The following is a 25,451-nucleotide window of genomic DNA, read 5'->3' on the forward strand; positions in this document are numbered from 1 at the left end:
CTAGAAGTAGATAATCAATCTTGAGAGAATTAAATGAAGATTAGCATGCTTATGAAGACATTGACTGTCAAACTCTTACAAACTCTTGTAAGTGTAGATGAAGATCAGACTTATAAAGACTTCTATACATAGCTCTGAATATTGAATAATTATCTTATCAAGCTTAAGAGTATACAAAACAGTGATAGAAGATGTTACATTTCAGTCACTCACATATCTGTGCTGAAGAATAACAATAATAATACAGATATTATGAACTGAGTAGAGTTGAATATCTATATATAAGCAAGAATCTTCATTATCTGAATAAGCTTTCAGATCTCTGAGATCACTTCTGAAGAAGTCACTGATCAATGTTAATATAAAGTGTGTATCAACTGTAACTGATCAGAACACATTGCTTTCAACTGCTAATCAATCTATATATCTTCATACTTAAGAGAAAGATCAGTATCTTCTTATTTGAACAATGAATCAGTATCTGTTCACATCAATCATGTTATATTAGAGAAAGATTCAGAAGATAACTATGAGAATGCTCTGATAAAATAGAAAAAAGATTAAGTTCTATTCAAATTCATAAACAGAAGCTTGAAGAGATCAGATGATAATAATTTAAAGAGAAGATAATAATGAATGCAATTCTTATATCTACTGTGATTAATAATATGTATAATATGAAAGCTATGATAGACAGCAGTCTATGTCACTATATAATGATAAAATCTTCAGTTGTAAGATATTATAATCTTCAGTATATCTCTTTATTAAAACTCTGATTTCTCATAGAATTTAATAATCTGAAAGATGTTTATATCTGTTACATAATGAAACTAAACATAGATATGAAAGAATATTAATATAAAAATATCTATGCATATAAAGTTAATAATCTTAATTATAATCTTATATTAGAACTTATCTGACTATCTGAATAAGATATCTTACTGAATACTTAAAATAGAAGCTTGATATTCTCTAATAATGATAGAATTTATGAAGATGAAATTCACAAGACTATGAATCTTACACAGATCTCTGTCAACACTTATAAAATACTCTGAAAAAGAAGTTATTATCAAAATCACTGACAGAGTTATTAATAAGTTCACTGATAGTAGAATCATATATCAATCTATTCTATCAGTCTGACTAATATTAAAAAGACTCTAGAAAAGTTATCTCATATTATAATAATAGATTCTTATATAAAACTCTCTTAATAATATTATGAATATCTAGATATCTTCTGATATGATAATATCATAAATATACTCTTCTTACAAGATTCTGAAATGAATCACAGTATCAAGTTAGAGAAAAAGAATGATAAGAATTCTGAATTATCATAAGACTCTCTTTATAATATATTCTGAGATGAACTTCTTCTTCTTCAAAAGACACTCAATGATCTGTTAAATAAAGAATTTATATATATTAGTAACTATTTCACTGCAGTCTCTATTCTCTTTGCAAAGAAATCAGATGAAGAACTTCAGTTCTGTATGAATTATTAAGAATTGAATAGATTAATAAAGAAAGACTGTTATTCTTTATCTCTTATCAATAAAACTCTAGCTCACATTGAATAAGCTTAATAATTTATAAAAGTAAATATTATCACTGTGTTTCATAAGATCTGTATTACTGAAGAAGATGAGTGACTTACAGTATTCTGAACATAATATAGTCTCTTTGAATAAGTAGTCACACTCTTTGAACTGATTAATACTCTCAGTATATTTCAGAAGTATATTAACTAAGCACTCTGAGACTTTCTTGATAAATTTATATCTACTTATCTAGATAATATTCTCATCTTCACTGATGAATTCCGAAAGAAATATCAAGAGTATGTGTAAAGAGTATTATAATGACTATGAGAAGCAGAACTATCAATTAATATTGATAAGTGTGATTTCAAAGTCAAGAGTACTAAATACTTAGATTTTATTATAGAAGTTAGTAAGAGAATCTGAATAAATTCTGAGAAGATCTCTGCTATTCTTGAATAAGAGGTTTTACACACTGTGAAAGATGTATAAAGCTTCATTGAATTTACTAACTTCTATCAGTGATGTATATAAAACTTCTCAGATATTATAAGATCACTTATAGAACTTACTAAGAAAGACTCAGTATTTTAATAATCAGCAGACACTGAAGCTGCATTTACATAGATGAAGAAGATGTTATTATTATTATTATTCTTCAATTATAGATGTATGCAGTCAGAGACTATGACATCTATCTGAGAACTTGTAGTTCTCAGGGTTTTTCCTATATGTGTAAAGTTAACTATTATACATTCATCAATTTCAGATATACAAAATCAGAAAATTTCAGCTCAGAATATAAAAACTGTTTACAAATTGCAGTATTTTAACATCTTCTGATACTTTGAAATCATTTGACAATATCATGACAAAGGAAAAGAGAAAGAGAACACAGTCTTAAAGATAGACACATTAAATAGATAGATAGAAAGAAATTGAAAGAAAAAGATAAAGTAAAGAGAGACTGTAACAAAACAAATTATTAAAAGATAGTATATAACTGTTTTAACAGACTATATCTGATTAATTTCCTCCTCTTCATATTCAGATAATTCTGAATTTAGTCATTTTCTTATAGCTGCTTGAGTTTCTGATAGAAAGTCTATTAAGTATTTAATTCCTGTCTCAGTTGAGAATAAGAATCTTATATTTAATTAATTTAGAATATACTTCTCTTTCAATCTGACTCTGAGACTATTGTATAATGCACAGTGTATTACAATATACTCAGAATTCTCATTTGCATTACAGAATGAGCATTCTATTGAGTCAAATCTATCATCAAATCTTTGTATATAAGATTTGAAATAGTCATATCTCAGTTTCAGCTGTATTATAGATGAGAATATTTTCTTTTTATATTTAATTGAAGAAGATTTTCACTTGAGTTTTATTTCAAATCTTGAATAATGTATACTCTTCTTCTGTTTCTGCTAGCTTTCATTTCACTTATCTAAACAAGATTCTTTTATTTCTCTCTTTATAAAAGACCAGGACATAATTTTTTGAATAGATCTGCTTAATTCTGCACCCTTTTTTACAGCTGAATCAGCCAATTCATTGTCATGAATATTCATATGAGCAGGAACTCAGTGTAGATGAATTATCAGCTTTGATATTCTTCTCTTTTGAATTTTTAAAACATAGTTTAAGATCAGTTCAAGATTCATTTGATCATTATAAATCTGACTATTTCTAAGTCTTTTTAAAGCAGCTTGACTATCAGAGAATATTCATATCTCTTTCAAACTATTTCCTCTTTTATAAGATTTTATTTCAATGAGTTTGAAAGCTTTCACTATTGCAAATAGTTCAGCATCAAAGACTTCAGATTCACAGCCTAGATTTCAGAAATCTGAGATAAAATTAATATTATCTTCAGTATAAGCAATGTCTATGTCTAATCTATTCAAATTCTCATTTTTTGAGCTATCTGAATAAATCAGAATAGAGTCTTTTATATTGATTGTAGAAATTCTCTTCAAATACTGTTCATATTCTTTCTCTTTTAATAGTTCATTTATTTATAAGTCTATAAGACATTCAAGCTTTTCTCTTCAGAGAGATAACTTCTCATAATCAACTTTTTCAACATTTAAAGAAGAAAATTGATTTTTAATCAGAGAGTATAGTCTGTATAGTTGAGAAGATATTTTCTTTGAAGAATTATTTTCATTTTAATCAAGAAATCTATTTCAATTCAGTTCATTTCCAGAGTTAATTGACAGAAATGAAGAAGAGACTCTTTCTCTGATTATATGATTTAAGCTTATCTTTATAACTCTCAGAGCATAGTTTATACAGATCTTTTCAAATCTAATAGTAGAAGAAGAAATTAAAGCTTCAATTTTCATTGCTTTAATAGAAGATGATTTGAATACTTTCAGAATTCTTCTCAAGACTCTGTTTTACAGACTTTAAAAGAGTTCAGTGAAATTCTCTTGATTATTTCATCAAACTTGAACTTCATAATCAGCTACTGATGTAATACAGACTATATATAACTATCTCATAGTCTGAAAGAATAGACCTCTCTCTGTATTTGATAGTCTGATTATGTTATTCAATAGTCTTTCTGTCTTGACAGTTCTTTGTTGAATGTGATATTTAAAATTCAACTTGGAGTTTAATCATACTTCTAATTATTTAACATTCACACTGGGTTTAATCTCTCTATTTAAAAGAGTTAGAGATAGTTCTTTCTCATTGAATCTAGAAAAGAAATAAATTAACTCAGTTTTATTCATATCAAATTGAATTTAATTGATATCTACTCTAACAAAGATTTCCTTTGCAGCTTCTTCAATTACTTTCAAATTCTCTTTGATACTTTTTGAGCTGTAGACTAGATCAATATCATTTATATAACTCAGAGATCACACTATTTTCATATTTCTATTTTTGAATATATATGCAGTGTATATTGTAAATAAAATGAGTGAGATTGAAGATTCTTGTGATACTTCTATTTTTATCTCAGTCTTATCTTATTTCATTTCATCAAAGAAAAGTTGTATAATTCTTTTAGATATAAAACAGTTAACTCATTTTATTAGAGAAAGTGACAGTTTTAACATCTTCAATATCTGAATTAACTTTAACTTTGAAACATGATTAAATACTTCTTTTATATCAATAAAAACTGCAGTTGAGACCAGATCTTCATACTTTGCTATTTGAATATTATGAATAACTGAGAGAATAGTGTTAATTACAGAACACTCTTTTCTATCTCTCATTTATTCACTGAATAAAAGAGAATTACTGATAGAGCTTATAAAAGATAGTCAAGTAGCTATTATCTTTTCTAAAACCTTTTCTAGACAGTTCAATAGAGATATTACTCTATATAACTTGAGAATTGAAGTTTTTCTATTAGGTTTTACAAGAATCACTTCAGTGACTTCTCTTCAGCATTCAGAATAATATTCATTTTTCAAGAGATTAAAAAAGAGCTCAAAATATTCATTCTTTAAGTAGAAGTATTTATTGTAAATAATTAAGTAATTAATTGAATCAGGCTCTGCAGCAGTCTTAACTGAACTTGAGAAGATAGCTGACTCTAATTCATCTTGAGTAAGATCAGGCCATTCCCAGTCATTTTCATTAATATAGTTAAGAAGTGATATATTCTCTTTCTCTTTCTCTGAATCTGATGAGTTTTGAAAGAGAGTTCTTATAAAAGCTTAATATTTTTTCTCAAAAGAGTTTGCTGTATATGATTCATTCTGAAACTCATATTCTAAGATTGAAAGTTTTGCTACACTTCTTGTTTTAGTATAGTTAAAAGCTTTAAAAACTTCTTTTTCTTATACTTCTTCAAGAAATTTATTTCAGCAGTCTGTTTTAGCTTTTTTAATATCTGAAACATATTCATTTCTGACAGTTTTGAACTCTTTATCAGAAATTATATCATTCTTTCAATCTCTTCTAGCAGTAGTCAATTGTTTTCTTTTAGATGTGATATTCTCATTTTATCAAGATTTTGAATACTCAGAAGACTTTCTTTTTGAAATATTATCTTTAACACTTGCTAGAATAATAGATGTAATGAGTTTCACTCTATTCTCAAGTATTTCATTTGAGATATCTTGATCAGAATTTCAATACAGCTCACTCTGTCTTTCAGATTTTAACAGTTTTATACTTTCTTCAACTGCCTTTCAGTCAGCTTTTTCAAAGTTAAACTGATTAGAGAGAAGAGGATTTTCACTCATTTATTTCTCACTCAGTTCAATATTAAATTAAATAATCTCATGATCTGATTCTGATGTCTCATTTGAATCAATAAATCAGTTTATAAGTCTTTTTTCTATTAGATTTTATGATATGAAGATTAAATCTATAATAGATTTCTGTTTTATATCTTTTCTAAAGAATGTTTATTGATCAGACTTGTTAACTAAATCTATCAAATACTCAAAGATTTATTCAATCAGATTATCAGCTCTTACTGCTCTTTTACATTCTGAGTTTTATCAGAGATAATGTGCCTTGAAATCTCCTGCAATTATAGAGTTTCTTGATAAAGTTATGTTCAGAAATTCTCTATTAATTATTCAGATGTTATTATTTTTCTTCAATGACTTTTCATTATAAATATTTATAAGCTGTATAGTATCAAACTCATTCTCTTTATCTATAATATCACTCATCAGAATATCAGAGTCAGACATGATATCAAATCTTAGATTAAATTGATATCTTGATATCTTTCTTTCATAGATCACTACTCTTGACTTTATCTCAGACTTTTGAGATAAAAAGCAGTAGTAGCTTGAATGAGAAATGACATATTTTTACTCAGTATTAAAATGTGATTTAAAGGTTGCTTAAGCCAGTGTACGATTACAGGCGTACGCCGGCTTCTTATATATTGGAATATTGTACACTAAATTAATTAGTGGCTGCTATGACCTCTTTACACTCATAAGCAAGTTTGAAAGCGGCTGTGTTATTATTCAACAGTTTGTAAGAATAAGTGCTCGCAGGCGATTATTCGGGTGTTTGCAGCTTGGCGTGATATGTACTGTTAACTACTAGAAGTGTTCACAGTAGGAAGATAAATGTAGGAGTCAAATGTATAATAGCATTCAAGCTGAGTTGTGAATAGTATTCGCGAACTCCAGTCTATATAGTTGTGTGTAGCCAAGGGCCGCTAGCCCTATTGGTTACGCGAGAGATAGGAATAGGGGTAAAGGATCCGCGAGGAGCGGGATTTCTTACACAGTTATACATTCTTCTGAATCACATTCTTTCTCACCAGATTCAGTCACACTCATGTGATCATGTTATATGTTCTAGCTTCATGCAGATTAGCTTATCACTAGTGTTTCACAATTGTGTGATCTATCTCTGATTCAGCTAGTATTCTGTGTACATTCTTACAAAGAAACTTTCACTATATTACATCACTTATTCACTAACTTTTCTCATTCTTCAATTATCATCTTCATCATCATCATCATCAAATGTTATTATTTTATTCAAGATTCTTACTTCTTCTTCTGTTTAACTCTTTTCATCTGTTCATCTATTACATTGTATGTGTTCCTGGTGATGACTTCTCATTTTCATAACAAGTATCATCATAGTGCTCATACCAGGTAGTTTGTTAGCAGTAAGTATAATACATTGTGAAACATGATTAGAACTTGTTTATCTTCTAATAATTATCAGAACATATTATCATGAATGATACATTCTCTTTATCTTCTTATACACTCTTGACTGTTTTTCTTCTCTGCAGGTTTCTGATCATGTTTTCTGACATGATTTTGCATGAATGCAGATGCTGATATATTGTTTTTATTTATGTAGAATCTTCACATGTTGACAGATTCATGTCTGCTGATAATAGTGAACTCAATGTTGAATCATTGATCGAGAACTTGAAGAACGCGATAATGAAGAAATTGCCCGTGTCATGTGTGTCTGATTCTCCCGCTCCTGCTACCTCTGTTCCCGCAACTCTCACTTCTGTCACTTCTGGTTTTACTATCTCTGCTTTCATTATCAGCTCTCCCTGTTTCAAGGAGATGTTGTATAGACTTGATGAATTACATTTCTCAGTGTGTACACTTCTGTTCTTCTTACTGACCTCTAGAATAATTTATTGTATGAAGACAGTGTATAACATGACTATTTAAAGCTCAGTTACAGATGCTAATTATTATATTTATTTTAAATATTTGTAATGAAGTAATTATTTATTTATATCAGAGAATCACTCTCTCTCTCAACAGTGTTAAGATTGTAAGTCTTTTTCTTTTTCATCTTTTCTTTCTAATGCTGATTTTTCTGTTCTCAGAAGAAATTATTATGAGTTTTACTGTGTATAAAGTCATGATATTCACAGATATTAAGAAGCTTTTCATAACTGTAAAGTTCAATATTGTAGAGATATTCACTCTGATAAATTTCTTCAGAATAATAGATCTGAATCAGTTTATTCTCTGATATCTGTTATCTGACTTTGTGATGCAGGTAAAAGATATCTGTGTTTTCAGAAATGAGAACATGAATGTTATACTCTTTTACACCTGTGAGTGTGAGGCTTGTATACCTTGTCTGAGATGTTATTATGAGAATGAGCTGTTTATATACTGTGTTCTGCTTTCTGTATTTCTCTGTGTCTCTCTCTCTCTTTCTAAGAAGTCTCATGCATGTTGTAATTGCATGTATAACTTTAAGATCAGTGAGTGTTCATTCAGTGACTGTTCTTATCTCTGATTTTATAATTTTTATATGCTAACAATAATTCTTAGTTACTCTGATGTCAGAGATCATTCTAATTGAAGATGATAATACTGCTGAGACTATTCTCTTCTGCTCTTAAGCTTCTTCTATTGCTTTCTTTTCCTCTTCTGCAGAGAAGATTGTGCATATATCAGATCATAAATGTTTAACTCTGAGTGACTTTTATTATTTATCTGATTATGTGTCTCTCTCTTCTATTTCTTCTGTCTTCACTCTCTCTACTCTGACTTCTGATTCTGCAGATTCTGTGCTCTTCTTCAATTTTTCTATGTGTATGTGTATGTATTTCTATATTAGCATTTCAGTCAATCTTGTAATAAATGATATTAATGTTGTACACAGAGTAATAGAGAAATCAGAGACATGCATGATATTATTGTAAGAGTGGCTTCTAACTCTCAAATCCCTTGCAGATCTCAAGTTTTGAGATTTCCTTTGTTTTTGATGTTTTTCAGATGATGTGATGTTGGAAATAGATTAAACATGTAATGTATGAAAATGAATGAAGTGTATATAATAACATTTGTCTTTTACAGTCAACTCTTACAGTTGATAATCAATTCATTATCTCTTTTCTTTTCTTATGCTTTTTCTTTGTCTGTTAGTCACTACTCTTATATAATCTCTATATAATACACATTCAGTGACTAGATTTAGTAGCTTTCATCTTTTGTGATTCTATCTCATGTATTATACTGTCTCTCTTCACTCACTCAGATTATCACAGTGAACAGCTTATTAAAACTAATCTCATCTGATCTCTGAGCATTCTCAGAGATTGAGATGACTTAGTCTCACATATCTGTGAATGTTTCAGATAGTTCATTCTCTGTGATCTCTGCAATTGAACTAATATAAACAGTTGAATTTAACTCTGAATTTCTTTTTCTTCTGCAATCTGACTCATATGTAAGTCTGCTACTTTGAGATCACTTTTTATCACATTGTACTTACTATCTGCAGTGTGTTATCATACAACTAGCTACAGTCTTATCACTTATTGAAGTGTGATGTTTGTCTGATTTCTTCATTACTTCTCATTCTTTTCTTATAATTGTGAAAAGATCAGAATAAGTGAGATTATCTGATTTGTAAGCATCTATGATTTCTCTTACTTTGTGAGACTTTTTAATTGTAAGTCTCTTCTTTTTCAACACTGATAATAGTACTGTGAATAATTATAATCTGCTTGAGTCTTGTATTTTTGCTTTCATAAGTCATGAATTATTAATTAAGTTGTGTAAGATCTGTCCCTCTGATTCTTTCAATGTGTACATTCTCAGAGAATGTGATTTGAGTATTTTATATAACTCAAATTATCTAGGTTGAAACTTCTTAGAACTCTCATTATGTATAAGAACTCACATTCTCATCTTGAGACTTGATTTCTTAACTAGTGAGTCTTGTATTCTTTTCAATTGAATTGCTCAGTTCAGAAGTAACTCATTAGCTTTTATATGTGTGTGACTGATCTCTTTCAATCTTGATTTCATGTTCACAACTGTTATATCTGTGACTGTTATATTCACAACTGCTGTTTTCTCTTTCACCTTTTCTGAAGCATTCTTCAGAATGCGTGAATGCAATTCATATAACAGATAGAATAATGAACACTTGAAGACTGCATGCTGCTGAATTCGTGTGACTAATAGTATCTAACTAAGATATTCATCTCATAATCTTGTAGACTTACTCACTAGATATTTTATCAGTATATTACTCAAGATTTCATTCAAGCATTTCATCTTTTCATTTATTCATGAATGATATGATGTTGTTCTATAATATCTTGTCTGTAACTGACTCATGAAATGCCTCATCACTTCTTCTATAAGGTTCACACTGTTATCAGTTAGAATCTCACATAGTATTTCATAGTTGATATAGATCTTATTATGTAGAAACTTCATCATTATCTTCTCTATTATCTCTGAAACTGCTTTTATAACTGATCAGTCAGCAGTGTAATCAATAGCAGTGATTATTCATCAATTTTCATTTGATATTCACAGTAATATGTCTATGAGATTCACTTCTCATCATTTAAACAGTTATATTATACACTTCATCTGATGTTACACTTTCTCATGTTCTAATCCTTTCTTAGATTCTTTCACAACCTGATAATTCAGACACTTGTGAGTGTACATCTGAATGTTCTCAGTCATGCTTGACTAGTATGCTCTTAGTTCAAGTATACTCATGAGTTCAGAGCTTTCTAAGTGACTGAATTTCTTGTGCATGTAAGTCATCAAGTTATATCTAAATAAAGATTCTAGATAGAGAGCTTCTATATATTCTAAATTACAGTAAAGTACAACATTGTTTTTTAATTTTCTCAGCTTGAAGTTCAGAAGTATTTCTTCTACTACTTTTATAAAATACTTATCATCTGATATCTTGTCATTCTTCAAGTAAGAGATCATGACATTCACTCATTCTGATTCCTTGCATCTTCTCAGTGTATTTAACATGAATATCTCTTGTATCTGGTTCACAGAACTCTCACTCATGAAATCAAGTCTGTAACTAATTGTGTCAGGTACTACAGCATCTGATCTCTTTCAGTATTTAATATGAAGATTATACACTTGAAACTCTGAGATTTAACATGCTAAGTATTTGAAAGATTTTATTATTAATTATAGATAGATAAGACTTTCATGATTTATAATCACTATTATTATATGCCTGTTGTTAATATATCTATCTTATAATATCAGCATATGCTTGATTACTAGCAATTTCTTTTCATACACTGAATAATTGAGCTCAGTGTCTGATAGTTTTCTATCATTGTATACTATCAAGTGCAGCTTGTCATTCTTACTCATCTGTAGAAGAGCATCTCTGATAGCTTATTCAGATATATCTATCTCAATATAGAAAGATTTATTACAATTTGATTAAATAAGCACTGAGAATGTTATTACACATTTTCTCAGTGTGAGAAAAGCCTCTTTGTATACAGCATTTCAGATAATTGAATGAAACTTCTTCTTTCACAGATTTGTATCTATTTCTCTTAAGAGATCTGAGAGTGATGCAGATATTCATGTGAAATTCTTGATGAATCTGCAATAGTATAAGATTAACTTAAGAAACTGTTATATATGATGTACATTTCTCAGCTGTGATCAATTTGCTATGACATTCAATTTCTTCAGAATGAAGTATATACAGTCATAACTCACTACATATTCTATAAACTTCAACTCTTTCATTTTAAACACACACTTAGTTGATTTAATATAGAGCTTATGCTCTGTCAGAGTTGTAAGCATTTCATCAAGATGCTTCAGATATTCATTATATGAGTTTGAAAAGACTAGAATGTTATCAAGATATATAAGACATGAGGTTCTATTCTGTTTATAAAGAATCATATTCATCATTGTTTGAAAGATGACAGGTGTATTTATTAGACTGAATGACATTGTCAGGAATTCAAACTTCTCTCATTACATATTAAACACAGTTCACAGAACTGACAGTTCATCTGTGATTCAAAGGTTGCTTAAGCCAGCGTACGATTACAGGTGTACGCCGGTGTCAGGAAAAAGAGGTTATACACTACTGAACGCCACCAACATCGTATTACTACAATATTTCTCATCATCATCAGCTTACTACAACACTCGTCTAATACTCGCTTATGCTAGCTCTCTTGGCTCACACATATATTTTACTATAAATAGCTCTATCTTTTGTATGAAATAGATATAGAAGATAGTGCACAGATAATATAACAAGCAGATCTTGATACAAATAAGATTCATATGTCTTCAACATATTCATCTGTGACACCCAATCCGACAGTTATGAGCCTGGTAAGCAGCATCTGAAGAGAAGCGTGATACACTGATCCCAATCCTCATTTGAATTTGACAACAATCATTCGAACTGAGACAATTGATCCTCATTTGTATATGGTCCGATCAACTCGACTGTTATACCATACCCGATTCCCGGTAAGCAGCATCTGAAGAGAAGCGCGATACACCGATCCCAATCCTCATTCGAATTTGACAACAATCATTCGAACTGAGACGATTGATCCTCATTTGTATACGGTCCGATCAACTCGACCGTCATACCTGATTCCTGGTAAGCAGCATCTGAAGAGAAGCGCGATACACCGATCCCAATCCTCATTCGAATTTGACAACAATCATTCGAACTGAGACGATTGATCCTCATTTGTATACGGTCCGATCAACTCGACCGTTATACCATACCCGATTCCCGGTAAGCAGCATCTGAAGAGAAGCGCGATAAACCACGATCCCAATCCTCATTCGAATTTGATAACAATCATTCGAACTGAGACGATTGTTCCTCATTCGTATACGGTCCGAAATACTCGACCGTTATACCATACACCGATCCCAATCCTCATTCGAACTGATAACTATCATTCGAACTGAGACGATTATACACCGATCCCAATCCTCATTCGAACTGATAACTATCATTCGAACTGAGACGATTATACACCGATCCCAATCCTCATTCGAACTGATAACTATCATTCGAACTGAGACGATAGATCCTCACTCGTATACGTTCTGATATACTCGACTGTTATACACCCTGATTTCTGATCATATTCACAAATACTTGAACCGATTCCTCAATCCATTCAATATAACCGATATGACAGACAAGACAATGTCTAGTGCAACTGTACACCTTAGTGTTCCTGGAGATTGGAAACTTTGATACAAGCATATGCTAGGATATGCAAAGGATAAGAAGGTATCAGACTTCATCAATCTTGACAAACCTGATATCTTCTCTGAACTAGAAGAACCTCTGGAACCTGAGTGTTCAGATGAAGCCACCGCGGAGGCCAAGATAGCATATGACATCAAGGTCACTGCGTGGAAAATCAAATATATGAAATATGAGAAATTGAATGAAGGTATGACAAAGATACAAGATGTTATATAGAGAACAGTGAATGTCACAGAGCTACAACATATATGCAGTGAGAATGATGATGTGAAGAAGATTATTCATTTGTTAAGAGATTGACTCTCATCCATGATCGCGGATTATCAAGATGATGTGAGAACCTGATACCATGATCTCTGCAAAGCACTGAAAAACAGAGATATAGAGAAGTGGTTAAATAACTGATCACTCATTGAAGATGATATCAAAGAGATGAATATAGCTGAACAGTTCAACTTGAAGAAAGACTTCTTAAATGTGAATCTAACTATTAATACAGGTTATGTACAAGCATGAGCTAAGAATGTCTGATATGATAAAGATGTCATATCTTTGATAGAGTTAGTTAAGAACTTCAAGAAACAGTATAGAGAAATGAGTATTCTCAAAGAAGATAAATCTATGAACTTTGCTACTCTTAATGAAAGATCTCAGTAATTATTATCAGTGACATTCAGAAACTGCATCTGCAGAGCCTGTCACTAATACACTCAGTGCTACTATCTCAATTCATCAAGAAAGTCATCTGAATGAAAGAAAAATGAGGAGAAGAGAACTCAGATTGATCAAGCTCTTAAGAATCAAGAATTAAAGAGATATATTAATTATGTGATATCTAGAGATTCATTCACAAATACAGATATAATAGATGTCAATGAAGCAGTTCTAGAAGAAATAATTCTGAAGTAATCAGTTTCTCAATCTATCAATTATCAATTCTTTGATCATCAATCTATCAATTATCAATCTATTAATCAGCAAATCTGAAAAATATTGATGAACTCTTCACATTCTCACTTCTATCTCTGAAACTCCTGGATCTTTGATACTGATGTGAAACAGCATATATATAATAATTGAACACATTTTCTATTCTTTTCACCTGTGAATGAGAATGTGGAAGTCTATACAGGCAATTCCAGCACTAAAGTTGAAGATTATGAAACTGTTAGAACTATCATGATAAATGAAGCAGAAAAGCAGTTCAATGTCAATCTCATCAATGCAGCTTACATACTGAATTTTCATACAAATATCATTGCATGGAAACCGTGTTTCCATATAGAAGGCATCTATTATGATGAAAAAGACTTCAGATTGTGAAAATGTGCAGATAATACAATCTTTACATATGTTGAAGTATTTAAGAGGTTGCTAGTTACAGAATATAATAGTGAAACAGCTGTTTTCTCAACTATCTCAGAAAAATTCACTACCGAAGTCAATGCAGCTATCACATCACACACATCTAACATCACTAAATCTGAAAAAATAATATCTTCAAATTCTTCAACTTCTACAAATTCTTCTTTCAACCTGTAAAAATGCACTTCTACAAAACCTTCTCAAAAACCTAAGATCTCTATAGCTACTCAGTCTATGTAGTATAAGAGATTAGAACATTCTTCAAAAATCATCATTTAAAATCTTGCAAATGATGCAACTGGTGTTCAAATCACTTATCAAGAAGATGCTGTGAACGAGCTTATTATCAAGCTTTGCAAACTCTACTATCTATCTAATGCAGAAAATCAAATATCTAGACATCTTCATGTTAGATCTCATACACTGAATTCAACACCTGAATCTACGCCAGGGCCAGCGGGCTCTAATGTTGATACAGGTTCTAATGTTGATACAGGTCTCAATATTGATATTAATACTCATTCAGCTGTGATAGATAATTATACACAGAATAGCAATGTTGTAAGAATAAGTGCTCACAGGCGATTATTCGGGTGTTTGCAGCTTGGCGTGATATGTACTGTTAACTACTAGAAGTGTTCACAATAGAAAGATAAAATGTAGAGATCAAATGTATAATAGTATTCAAGCTGAGTTGTGAATAGTATTCATGAACTTCAGTCTATATAGTTGTATGTAGTCAAGGGCCGCTAGCTCTATTAATTACATAAGAGATAGAAATAGAAGTAAAGAATCTGTGAGAAGCAGGATTTCTTACATATTCTCTTCTCTCTAAGACTTTATCTGTGAAGCCTTTCACTGAGTGACTTCATAGTCAGCTCAGCACTGCAGTGATACTCACTAAAAATTCTTCACATCTATAAAAAATCTCAGTGAGGAAAAATTCCTTATTATTATTATTATTATTATTATTCTTCAATTATAGATGTATGCAGTCAGAGACTATGACATCTACCTGAGAACTTTAGTTCTCAGGGTTTTTTCTATGTCTGTAAAGTTAACTATTGTACATTCATCAATTTCAGATATGCAAAATCAGAAAATTCCAGCCCAGAATACAAAAACTGTTTACAAATTGCAGTGTTTTAACATCTTTTGATACTTTGTAACCATTTGACAATATCATGACAAAAGAAAAGAGAGAAAGAACACAGTCTCAAAGATAGACACATTAAATAGATAGATAGAAAGAAATTGAAAGGAAAAGATACAGAAAAAGAAAAAGTAAAGAGAGACTATAACAAAACAAATTCTTAAAAGAGAGTGTATAGCTGTTTTAACAGACTATATCTGATTGATTTCCTCCTCTTCATATTCAGATAATTCTGAATTTAGCCATTTTCTTGTAGCTGCTTGAGTTTCTGATAGAAAGTCTATTAAGTATTTAATTCCTGTCTCAGTTGAGAATAAGAATCTCATATTTAATTGATTTAGATCATACTTCTCTTTCAATCTGGCTCTGAGACTATTGTATAATGCACAGTGCATTATAATATGCTCAGGATTCTCATTTGTATTGCAGAATGAGCATTCTATTGAGTCAAATCTATCATCAAATCTTTGTATATAAGATTTGAAATAGCCATGTCCTAGTTTCAGCTGTATTATAGATGAGAATATTTTCTTTTTACATTTAATTGAACAAGATTTCCACTTGGGTTTTGTTTCAAATCTTGAATAATGTATACTCTTCTTTTGTTTCTGCCAGCTTTCATTCCACTTGTCTAAACAAGATTCTTTTATTTTTCTCTTTATAAAAGACCAGGACACAATTTTTTGAATAGATCTGCTTAATTCTGCACCCTTTTTTGCAGCTGAATCAGCCAATTCATTGCCATGAATATTCATATGAGCAGGAACCCAGTGCAGATGAATTCTCAGCTTTGATGTTCTTCTCTCTTGAATTTTTAAAACAGAGTTTAAGATCAGTTCAAGATTCATTTGACCATTATGAATCTGACTATTTCTAAGTCTTTTTAAAGCAGCTTGACTATCAGAGAATATCCATGCCTCTTTCAAACAATTTCCTCTTTTATGAGATTTTATTTCAATGAGTTTGAAAGCTTTCACTATTGCAAATAGTTCAGCATCAAAGACTTCACATTCAGAGCCTAGATTCCAGAAATCTGAGATAAAATTAATATTATCTTCAGTATAAGCAATGCCTGTGCTCAATCTGTTCAAGCTCTCATTTTTTGAGCCATCTGAATAAATCAGAATAGAGTCTTTTATATTGATTGTAGAAATTCTCTTCAAATGCTGTTCATATTCTTTCTCTTTTGATAGTTCACTTATTTGTAAGTCTATAAGAGATTCAAGCTTTTTTCTCCAGGGAGATAACTTCTCATGATCAACTTTTTCAACATTTAAAGAAGAAAATTGATTTTTAATCAGAGAGCATAGTCTGTACAGTTGAGAAGGCATTTTCTTTGAAGAATTATTTTCATTCCAATCAAGAAATCTATTCCAATCCAGTTCATTTCCAGAGTTAATTGGTGGAAATGAAGAAGAGACTCTTTCTCTGATTATATGATTTGAGCTCATCTTTACAACTCTCAGAGCATAGTTCATACAGGCCTTTTCAAATCTAATAGTAGGAGGAGGAATTGAAGCTTCAATTTCCATTGCTTTAATAGGAGATGATTTAAATGCTCCCAGAATTCTTCTCAAGGCTCTGTTTTGCAGACTTTGAAAGAGTTCAGTGAAATTCCCTTGATTATTCCACCAAACTTGAACTCCATAATCAGCTACTGATGTAATACAGGCTATATATAACTGTCTCATAGCCTGGAAGGATAGACCCCTCTCTGTATTTGATAGTCTGATTATGTTGTTCAATAGTCTTTCTGCCTTGACAGTTCTTTGTTGAATGTGATATTTAAAATTCAACTTGGAGTTTAACCATACTCCTAACCATTTGACATTTACACTGGGTTTAATCTCTCTATTTAAAAGAGTTAGAGATAGTTCTTTCTCATTGAATCTAGGAAAGAAATGAATCAACTCAGTTTTATCCATATCAAATTGAATTTGATTGATATCTGCTCTAACAAAGATTTCCTTTGCAGCTTCTTCAATTACTTTCAAATTCTCTTTAATAGTTTTTGAGCTGTAGACTAGACCAATATCATCCACATAACTCGGAGATCACACTATTCTCATATTTCTATTTTTGAATAGATATGCAGTGTATATTGCAAATAAAATGGGTGAGATTGGAGACCCCTGTGGTACTCCTATTTTTATCTCAGTCTTGTCTTGTTTCATTCCATCAAAGAAGAGTTGTATAATTCTTTTAGACATAAAATAGTTAACCCATTTTATTAGGGAAAGTGGCAGTTTTAATATCTTCAATGTCTGAATTAACTTTGACTTTGAAACATGATCAAATGCTTCTTTTATATCAATAAAAACTGCAGTTGAGACCAGACCCTCATGCTTTGCTATTTGAATATCATGAACAACTGAGAGAACAGTGTCAATTGCAGAACACTGTTTTCTACCTCTCATTTATTCACTGAATAAAAGAGAATCATCTATAGAGCTTATAAAAGATAGTCGAGTAGCTATTATCTTTTCTAAAACCTTTCCTAAGCAGTTCAATAGAGATATTACTCTATATGACTTAGGAATTGAAGTTTTTCTATTAGGTTTTGCAAGAATCACTCCAGTGGCTTCTCTCCAGCATTCAGGATGATATCCATTTTTCAAGAGATTGAAAAAGAGCTCAAAATATTCATTCTTTAAGTAGGAATATGTATTTTGAATAATCAAGTGATTAATTGAATCTGGACCTGCAGCAGTTTTAACAGAACTTGAGAAGATAGCTGACTCTAATTCATCTTGTGTAAGATCAGGCCATTCCCAGTCATTTTCATCAATGTAGTTGAGAAGTGATATATTCTCTTCCTCTGAATCTGAATCTGAATCTGGTGAGTTCTGAAAGAGAATTCTCATGAAAGCTTGACATTTTTCCTCAAAAGAGTTTGCTGTATATGATTCATTCTGAAACTCATATTCTAGAGCTGGAAGTTTTGCTACACTTCTTGTTTTAGTATAGTTAAAAGCTTTAAAAACTTCCTTTCCTTGTGCTTCTTCAAGAAATTTATTCCAGCAGTCTGTTTTAGCTCTTTTAATATCTGAAAAATATTCATTTCTGACAGTTTTGAACTCTTCATCAGATATTACATCATTCTTCCAATCTCTTCTAGCAGTAGCTAATTCTTTTCTTTTAGATGAGATATTCTCATTCCACCAAGGTTTTGAATACTCAGAAGATTTTCTTTTTGGAATATTATCTCTAACACTTGTTAGAATGATAGATGTAATAAGCTTCACTCTATTCTCAAGCATTTCATTTGAGATATCTTGACGAGAATTCCAATATAGCTCATTCTGTCTTTCAGATTTTAACAGTTTTATGCTTTCTTCAACTGCTTTTCAATCAGCTTTTTCAAAGTTATACTGATTAGAGAGAAGAGGATTTTCACTCATTTGTTTTTCACTCAGTTCAATATCAAATTGAATAATCTCATGACCTGATCCTGATGTCTCATTTGAATCAATAAACCAGTTTACAAGTCTTCTTTCCATTAGATTTTGTGACATGAATGTTAGATCTATAATAGACTTCTGTTTCATGCCTTTTCTAAAGAATGTTTGTTGATCAGACTTATTAACCAAATCTATTGAATGCTCAAAGGTCCATTCAACCAGATTATCAGCTCTCACTGCTCTCTTGCATTCTGAATTCCATCAGGGATGATGTGCATTGAAATCTCCTGCAATTATAGAGTTTCTTGATGGAGTTATGTTCAGAAATCCTCTATCAATTGTCCAGATATTGTTATTTTCCTTCAATGACTTTTCATTATAGATATTTATGAGCTGTATAGTATCAAACTCATTTTCTTTATCTATAATATCACCCACCAGAATATCAGGGTCAGACATGATATCAAATCTTAGATTAAATTGATATCTTGATCTCTTTCTTCCATAGATTACTACTCTTGACTTTATCTCAGACTTTTGAGGTAAAAAGCAGTAGTAGCTTGAATGAGAAATGACATATTTTTGCTCAGCATCAAAATTCGGCTCCTGAAGCAGTACAAAATCAACTTTTTGTTCAAATGCAATTTGAAGACAAGAATAAATGCAATTTGAGTTTCTATCCACATTATTTTGAATAAATGTGATTTTTGAAGAGTTTTTAAACTTTTTTTGTTGTTTTTGTTGTATATTCATACTAAAAGAGAGTAGAGAAGAATCTAATCACTATCATCAGATAGTAGATTATAACTGTTCTGAAAAGTAGGAATCTCAACTGCTTGCATTATATCTAGTTTATCACCAGAGTCATTTCTCAATTCTCTAATCTTAACAGGAGTTTGAGGATTCAAATTCTGTTTACATTTTGCTGGAGAATTGGAGTTTGAAGACTTAGATAATTGAGAGTTTCTTCTTTTTGAGCTTGCAGTTGTGAGTTTACTGGCTTGACTCTTCTCTTCAGTTCTAGATTGACTTTGAGCTTCATCTTTTCTCCAGTTCTTTTGAGTTCTAGGAGCAAACATACATTCTTTAGAGCTAGATGCATGTTTTTCTTTGCAATTAGAGCACTTAAGCAGAGTATGTTGACAAATTTCACCTCTTTTTGAGCATGTTTCACATTTATGCTCACTAGTTTTGTGATCTCTGGCACAGAATGCACATTTTGTATCTCTAAAACATGAGATTGCAAAGTGTCCATATCTTTGACAGTTTGAACACTGTGTTTGAGCTTTGAGATTCATTCTTGAGTCTTTGTATTCATGAACTCTCATTTTCAAACCTGCTACTCTTACTTCAGAGATCTTTGACTGTTCAAGTGTTTTTGTATATACTAGAACAGAGACATTTCTCCTGCTTTGTCTGAACTCAATTGAATTTAGCCATACAGGCTCCTTTCTCAGTTGAATGGAGTTGTATTCTTCCAATTCATTTTTGAGAAGTAGCATTCCTTCTTCACAGTCAAAAATTTCAACTGGAATATCATGAAGAATGAATTTGCCCCACTTTTCATCTCTTTCAGATAGAATTGTTGTGTTTAGCAATGATTCTACTGCTGACTTCCAGAGATTCTCATTCTGAATAAGGAATTCAGCACTGAATTCAGGCATTGTAGTCAGAATAATAGAGTTTCCAAAGAATGATGACTCAATTGAAGCTATAACTGGTTTTTGAACTTCAATATCAGTCATCAACTGAGAAAAGAACTGCTGATTAATTTCATTTCTGATTCTGAAAATGAGATTTGAGTTTAGCTTGTTTCTTTGCAGAATGTCCTGGTTTGAGACTTTGAGAATGAGTCTTCTGTTTCTAGAGATTTGGAAGTTTTTCTCTTTTTGCATTTTCTTTTCCACTTTTCTATGAATAGAGGCATGAGCAGTATTCTTCTCAGTTTTCTCAGGATTTTGAGCAGGTTTTGAGACAGCAGGTTTAGAGACAGCAGATTCAGCTGCTTGAGCATATGTTTTCTTCTGATTCAAAGAAGAAGAAGGAGTAGGAAGAAAGGAAGAAGAAGAGTAAGATGAAGAGTCAGTGATTGTACTAGGAATTTTCAAGGTTTTTTGAACTGTGTTTGAGATTCCAAGTTTGAACTTGATCACCTCCTGTAGTTGTCTGGCCTGAGCATGAAGAATTAACAGAACTTCTTCATTCATCTCACTCAGACACTGCTTTCCAAGAATCTTGCTTGCTTTTTCAAGTTCCTGTATTTCAAGAACTTGTTGTTTCTCTATTTCTTCTTTCTTTCTTCTCTTCAGAATTTCAATCTCAGGAATAGCATTTGAGAAAGCATCTTTTTCCACATCAACTGAGCGTATTTTTGAACTCATTGTTTTCACTCAATGAAAAGTTGGTCAGACTGTTTCAATTGAGATATTTCTAAGTCTGTTTTCAATTGAAAAGTTGGTCAGACTGTTTCAAAAGAAGAATAAAAGACTTTTGTGTATAAAACACCTGATTTTTTTCACACTAGTTCAGTAACTAGGTTAGATTTTTGAAGAGAATCTAATAAACTAAAATTGATTTTTAAGATAAATCAATAAAATCTTTACAATCTCTTTCTTGGGATACAGTGAGGAAAAGTATGATATCAATTGATAATAAATCAGATGATATGACAGTTTTTGAGAGAAAAACTGACAAAAAATAAATCAATTTTTTGCAGAGAAATTGATTAAAACTATTCAATTTTATTCTAAATCATCCAATTCTCCTCACACAACAAGTGTGCAACTCAAATCAGTTAATAAAGAGTGTAAAAAAGAATTAAGTATTAATGAAAGCTCTTCAGCCACTGAAATAGTAATTCTTACTTAAAAGAATATGAAATTATGACAGAAAACAACTCTGTTTTTAATTCTTTGTAAGAATATTGTGTAAAACCCAGAGAAAAACACCTTACTTTTTCAAGAGAAGTAAAAAACTATTTCTAAGATCTTTTTTTTTTGCATTAACTGCTGCAGAAGAATGAGATAGAAACTGCTAAGATATGCACTACTGTATACCCCCTACCAAGACTTTCCCTCTTCAGGGTCTTGATATTATAGAGAATATAAGTCTGTTTCTATATGATAATATAAATATTGCCAGCGGGATGTAGAGGAACTGGTTATTTATATCTCAAAATAGAAGACTTTGTCAATGATTATATCAATATAGAGTTAATTCTCAAATTCAATAGAAACCTAGTGTTGCTGTTCTCAATCCCTTACAGAATCTATTGAATATTGAGGTATTAAAACTAGATTTAATATATCTCACTGTGCAGGGATCAAAGGCTCAGTCAGACCTTGGGGTATACTGATTTTATAGTTGTTGATGTGCTGTTGACTCGTTGTCCACTGGTTATGTATTGAATACTGTTGCCGAGGTATCTTTTTGTATCGTTCTGCTGGGGATGGGCCAGATTGAGAGGGGTAGTACAGGGGTGAGACTTGGTGTTGAAGTCTAGATACACTGGCGGCGGACCGTGGAGGTTGCACTTCAGAAGAGTCCGTTGATTATGTGCTTGATATTATCGCCGAGGTATCTTTTTGTATTTTTCTGCCGGGGATGGGCCAGATTGGGAAGGGCGGTACGAGGGTGAGACTTGGCGTTGGTGTTTTGGAACATCAAAGATGGACAGGGTTTTCGCGGAGGTCGCTCCTCGGATATCTCCACAACTACAGGTCGGGGGTCTTCCAAAATCGAGAAGATTGGTGCATATGGCTAGGTCACTTCACCTTACAATTTGTATGGCACTCTGGCCCGGGGTTGTGGTGTGGTAGGGGAGAACGGGGGATAATCCCACACAGGAGCTTCGAACAACGTCCGGTTCACGTTTGGCTGGATAACTCCACCACCACACGGGGTATGCGGTCGGCGATGGGGTCAAAATGCTCGTATGATCGAGGGCTTTTCGATGGATCTATCGGCGGGTTCTTATTCGAAAAATCGAGCGAGTTCGTGGTGGAGCGGTTGTGCATAAAAAATTCCTTATTATTATGAAGAGAAAAGAGTCTATCACTCAGTTTCTTATTCTGTAAGATTCTTTATAGTCTATAGATTCTTCTCTGACTATCACATAGATTCATCTTACATCTTTCATACAGAAGAGTTTCAGTTGACTCTCAACTATTTTCATGAGATTCTTATATAATCATCACACAGATTCATCTCACAGATAAATCACTCTCTGTGAGATTATCTTCATCAAAGAGAAACATTTATGAGTTGATTTTTCATTCATTCTCACAAATCATTGCTCTTTGACACTGTAGAATTATAAGAAATTTTTCATTCTTTCATCAATTCTGTAGAATTATAGAATCAAGATGTCTGCAGTCTACAATCACTCTTTGTAGTTATATAGAAAGATTCAGGCCTGTGATTCATAATTACTCTTGTTTACTAGAGTGATCTGACTGTTCTATGAGATCACTCACAGTGTAAGCAAATCTCTTTAGAGTAGTATAAATATCTTAGATCTGTTCACAGAATCTCATCTTCTTTTCTCTTTTTTTATAACAGCTTTCATTCTCACAAACTGTGAGTATTCTTATTCATTCATGAAGTGTTTTCACTCAGATAACAGAGAGAGAGTATTTCTAATAATATCTGTGTATTAATTCAAGAACTTCTCAAGAATAAAAATTTTTTCAATTTCAATATCTTCATAAACAATGTCTGACTGCTGCTGAGCTTCTCATGAGTGTCTCTGTGACTTCTCTGATTGCTTTTTATCAGCTGATGAAGCAGGGATACTGCTGCTCATGACTGTGTCTTCATTTCTCTCAGCTCTGTCACTGCACTCAATCTTCAGGCCAGCAGCTCATCTCATTTCTCTCTCAGATCAGTTCCTGACTTCAAGCAGTGCAGTTCCTCTCTTTGCTGTAAGTCTTCTCATAAGTAATTTCTTACAGATTCTAGCTGACAGTTCTTATAAAGCTCTCAGTGTTGCCAGTGTCTTCTGCAGCTCTGTGAGCCTACAATCACCTCTTCTCTGCCTGCACAATCTCTGACCAGGCATATGTGAATATGTCTAGATTCTCTATCAATAGTTCTCATGCTGTGGCGCATTTCTGCAATCTCATTGTCAATGAAAGATGAGTTCTCAGATACCTGCAAAATCTGAGTAATTAAGACAATGTGAATATCATGAATTTATGATGAGAGTTAATCTGAATAGATAAGCTCTCTCTCTGTGTCTTCATTATTTTCAGACTGAATACTTCAGTACAACTGAGAGAGCAGACATAGCTTCATGAGAGATATCTGATTATATATACAGATAATCAGTCTTCAAGACTCTGCTGCAACTGTGTGTGCTCTGATGTTCAGCTTCTCTGAAGTCTGTACATTTCTGACAGTCTTTGCATCAAATGTAATAATTATCTGTACTATAGATATGATACTCTCTGCTTCTTTAAAGAGAAAAATTAATAGTTATAGAAGAATTGAGTATCACAGATATTAATGATATGAGTGTAAGTTTTCTTTATTTTTTCTTTATTAATCTCTAAATTATATTCACAGCTCTGTTTATTTTCTTGTTTTTTAGCTTTAATGAGAATATATTTTCTTCTTCTCTTATATACACTGCAGACTGTTCATCTCAGTAGAAACTCATTATCTTATAGACTAAAGTTTATAAATGACAGTATTAATATCTTTATCATAATCAGATTCTTAGTGAAGATTATATCATTCTGACATATCAGAATTCACAGTATAAAAGTCATATCTCAGCTTCTGCAGATATCTTATCTACTCAGATGATTCTCAAGTGAACTTATTCATCTTATCAGAATACTCTTATCACTGAATCTTGAATCAGAGCTTGTAATCTTGCTTCTCTGAGTTAATAATTTCTTTAATCTGATATTCTCTTTCACTCTCTAGTACTTTATAAACAGAGTGATGAGTTACAGAATTCTCTTCTAAGAATTTCTTATATTTACAGAGTAAAGAGATATGAAAAACATTATATATCTACAACTCAGATGACAGTTTCAATCTGTAGAACTGCAAGCTAACTTTCTTCACAATCTTATAAGACTCTATTTATAAGAGATTCAGCTTCTTATTAGATCTTCACATAATAATATTTTCTAGACTTAATCAGACTCTATCATCTTTCTTGAAACTCTTTATAATATGCTTGAAGTCATAGTATCTCTTCTGATACTCTTAGATCTTTCTCAAGAATTTGCAGACTTTCTCCTGAATCTCCTGAATTCTCTCAGCTCATTCACAGACATTATCACACTCTATAGTATACTCTCATGAGTTCATCAAGATCATTCACAGATAAGTCTCAGTAAGCATCTCAAAGAGAGTTTTATCTGTGCTGACATGCTTTGAGTTATTGTATATAAACTTCATGAGTGATAATTAATGCACTCAGTCATTCTGATTATAATTAATAAAGTATCACAGATACTGTTTCAA

General features: G+C 31.6%; 4 protein-coding genes across 4 annotated transcripts; 3 read left to right on the top strand and 1 right to left on the bottom strand.

The window, feature by feature from the left end:
• Positions 1–7,376: 7,376 nt before the first annotated feature.
• BDCG_07839 (uncharacterized protein) lies at positions 7,377–7,631 on the top strand (the record flags this gene model as incomplete). Its single annotated transcript, XM_045423618.1, has 1 exon — positions 7,377–7,631. A coding segment is annotated over one exon (254 nt), but the record flags the coding sequence as incomplete, so codon positions are not given.
• Positions 7,632–12,641: 5,010 nt separating this feature from the next.
• BDCG_17671 (uncharacterized protein) lies at positions 12,642–13,268 on the top strand (the record flags this gene model as incomplete). Its single annotated transcript, XM_045426761.1, has 1 exon — positions 12,642–13,268. Exon 1 carries the CDS (start codon positions 13,047–13,049, stop codon positions 13,266–13,268), a length of 222 nt encoding a protein of 73 aa, XP_045282332.1. The 5' UTR covers positions 12,642–13,046.
• Positions 13,269–19,747: 6,479 nt separating this feature from the next.
• On the bottom strand, positions 19,748–21,800 carry BDCG_17672 (uncharacterized protein; the record flags this gene model as incomplete). The annotated part of the gene is made up of 4 exons (XM_045426762.1): positions 20,414–21,800; positions 20,308–20,335; positions 20,053–20,198; positions 19,748–19,882 (listed from the first exon to the last, which is right to left on the bottom strand). Exons 1-4 carry the CDS (start codon positions 21,350–21,352, stop codon positions 19,748–19,750), a joined length of 1,248 nt encoding a protein of 415 aa, XP_045282333.1. The 5' UTR covers positions 21,353–21,800.
• A 598-nt stretch (positions 21,801–22,398) lies between these two features.
• Positions 22,399–23,009, top strand: BDCG_17673 (uncharacterized protein; the record flags this gene model as incomplete). Its single annotated transcript, XM_045426763.1, has 1 exon — positions 22,399–23,009. Exon 1 carries the CDS (start codon positions 22,575–22,577, stop codon positions 23,007–23,009), a length of 435 nt encoding a protein of 144 aa, XP_045282334.1. The 5' UTR covers positions 22,399–22,574.
• Between the last annotated feature and the right edge of the window lie 2,442 nt (positions 23,010–25,451).

This window comes from Blastomyces dermatitidis, assembly GCF_000003525.1.
Source record: "Blastomyces dermatitidis ER-3 genomic scaffold supercont1.10, whole genome shotgun sequence".
Classification (NCBI taxonomy): Eukaryota; Fungi; Ascomycota; class Eurotiomycetes; order Onygenales; family Ajellomycetaceae; genus Blastomyces; species Blastomyces dermatitidis.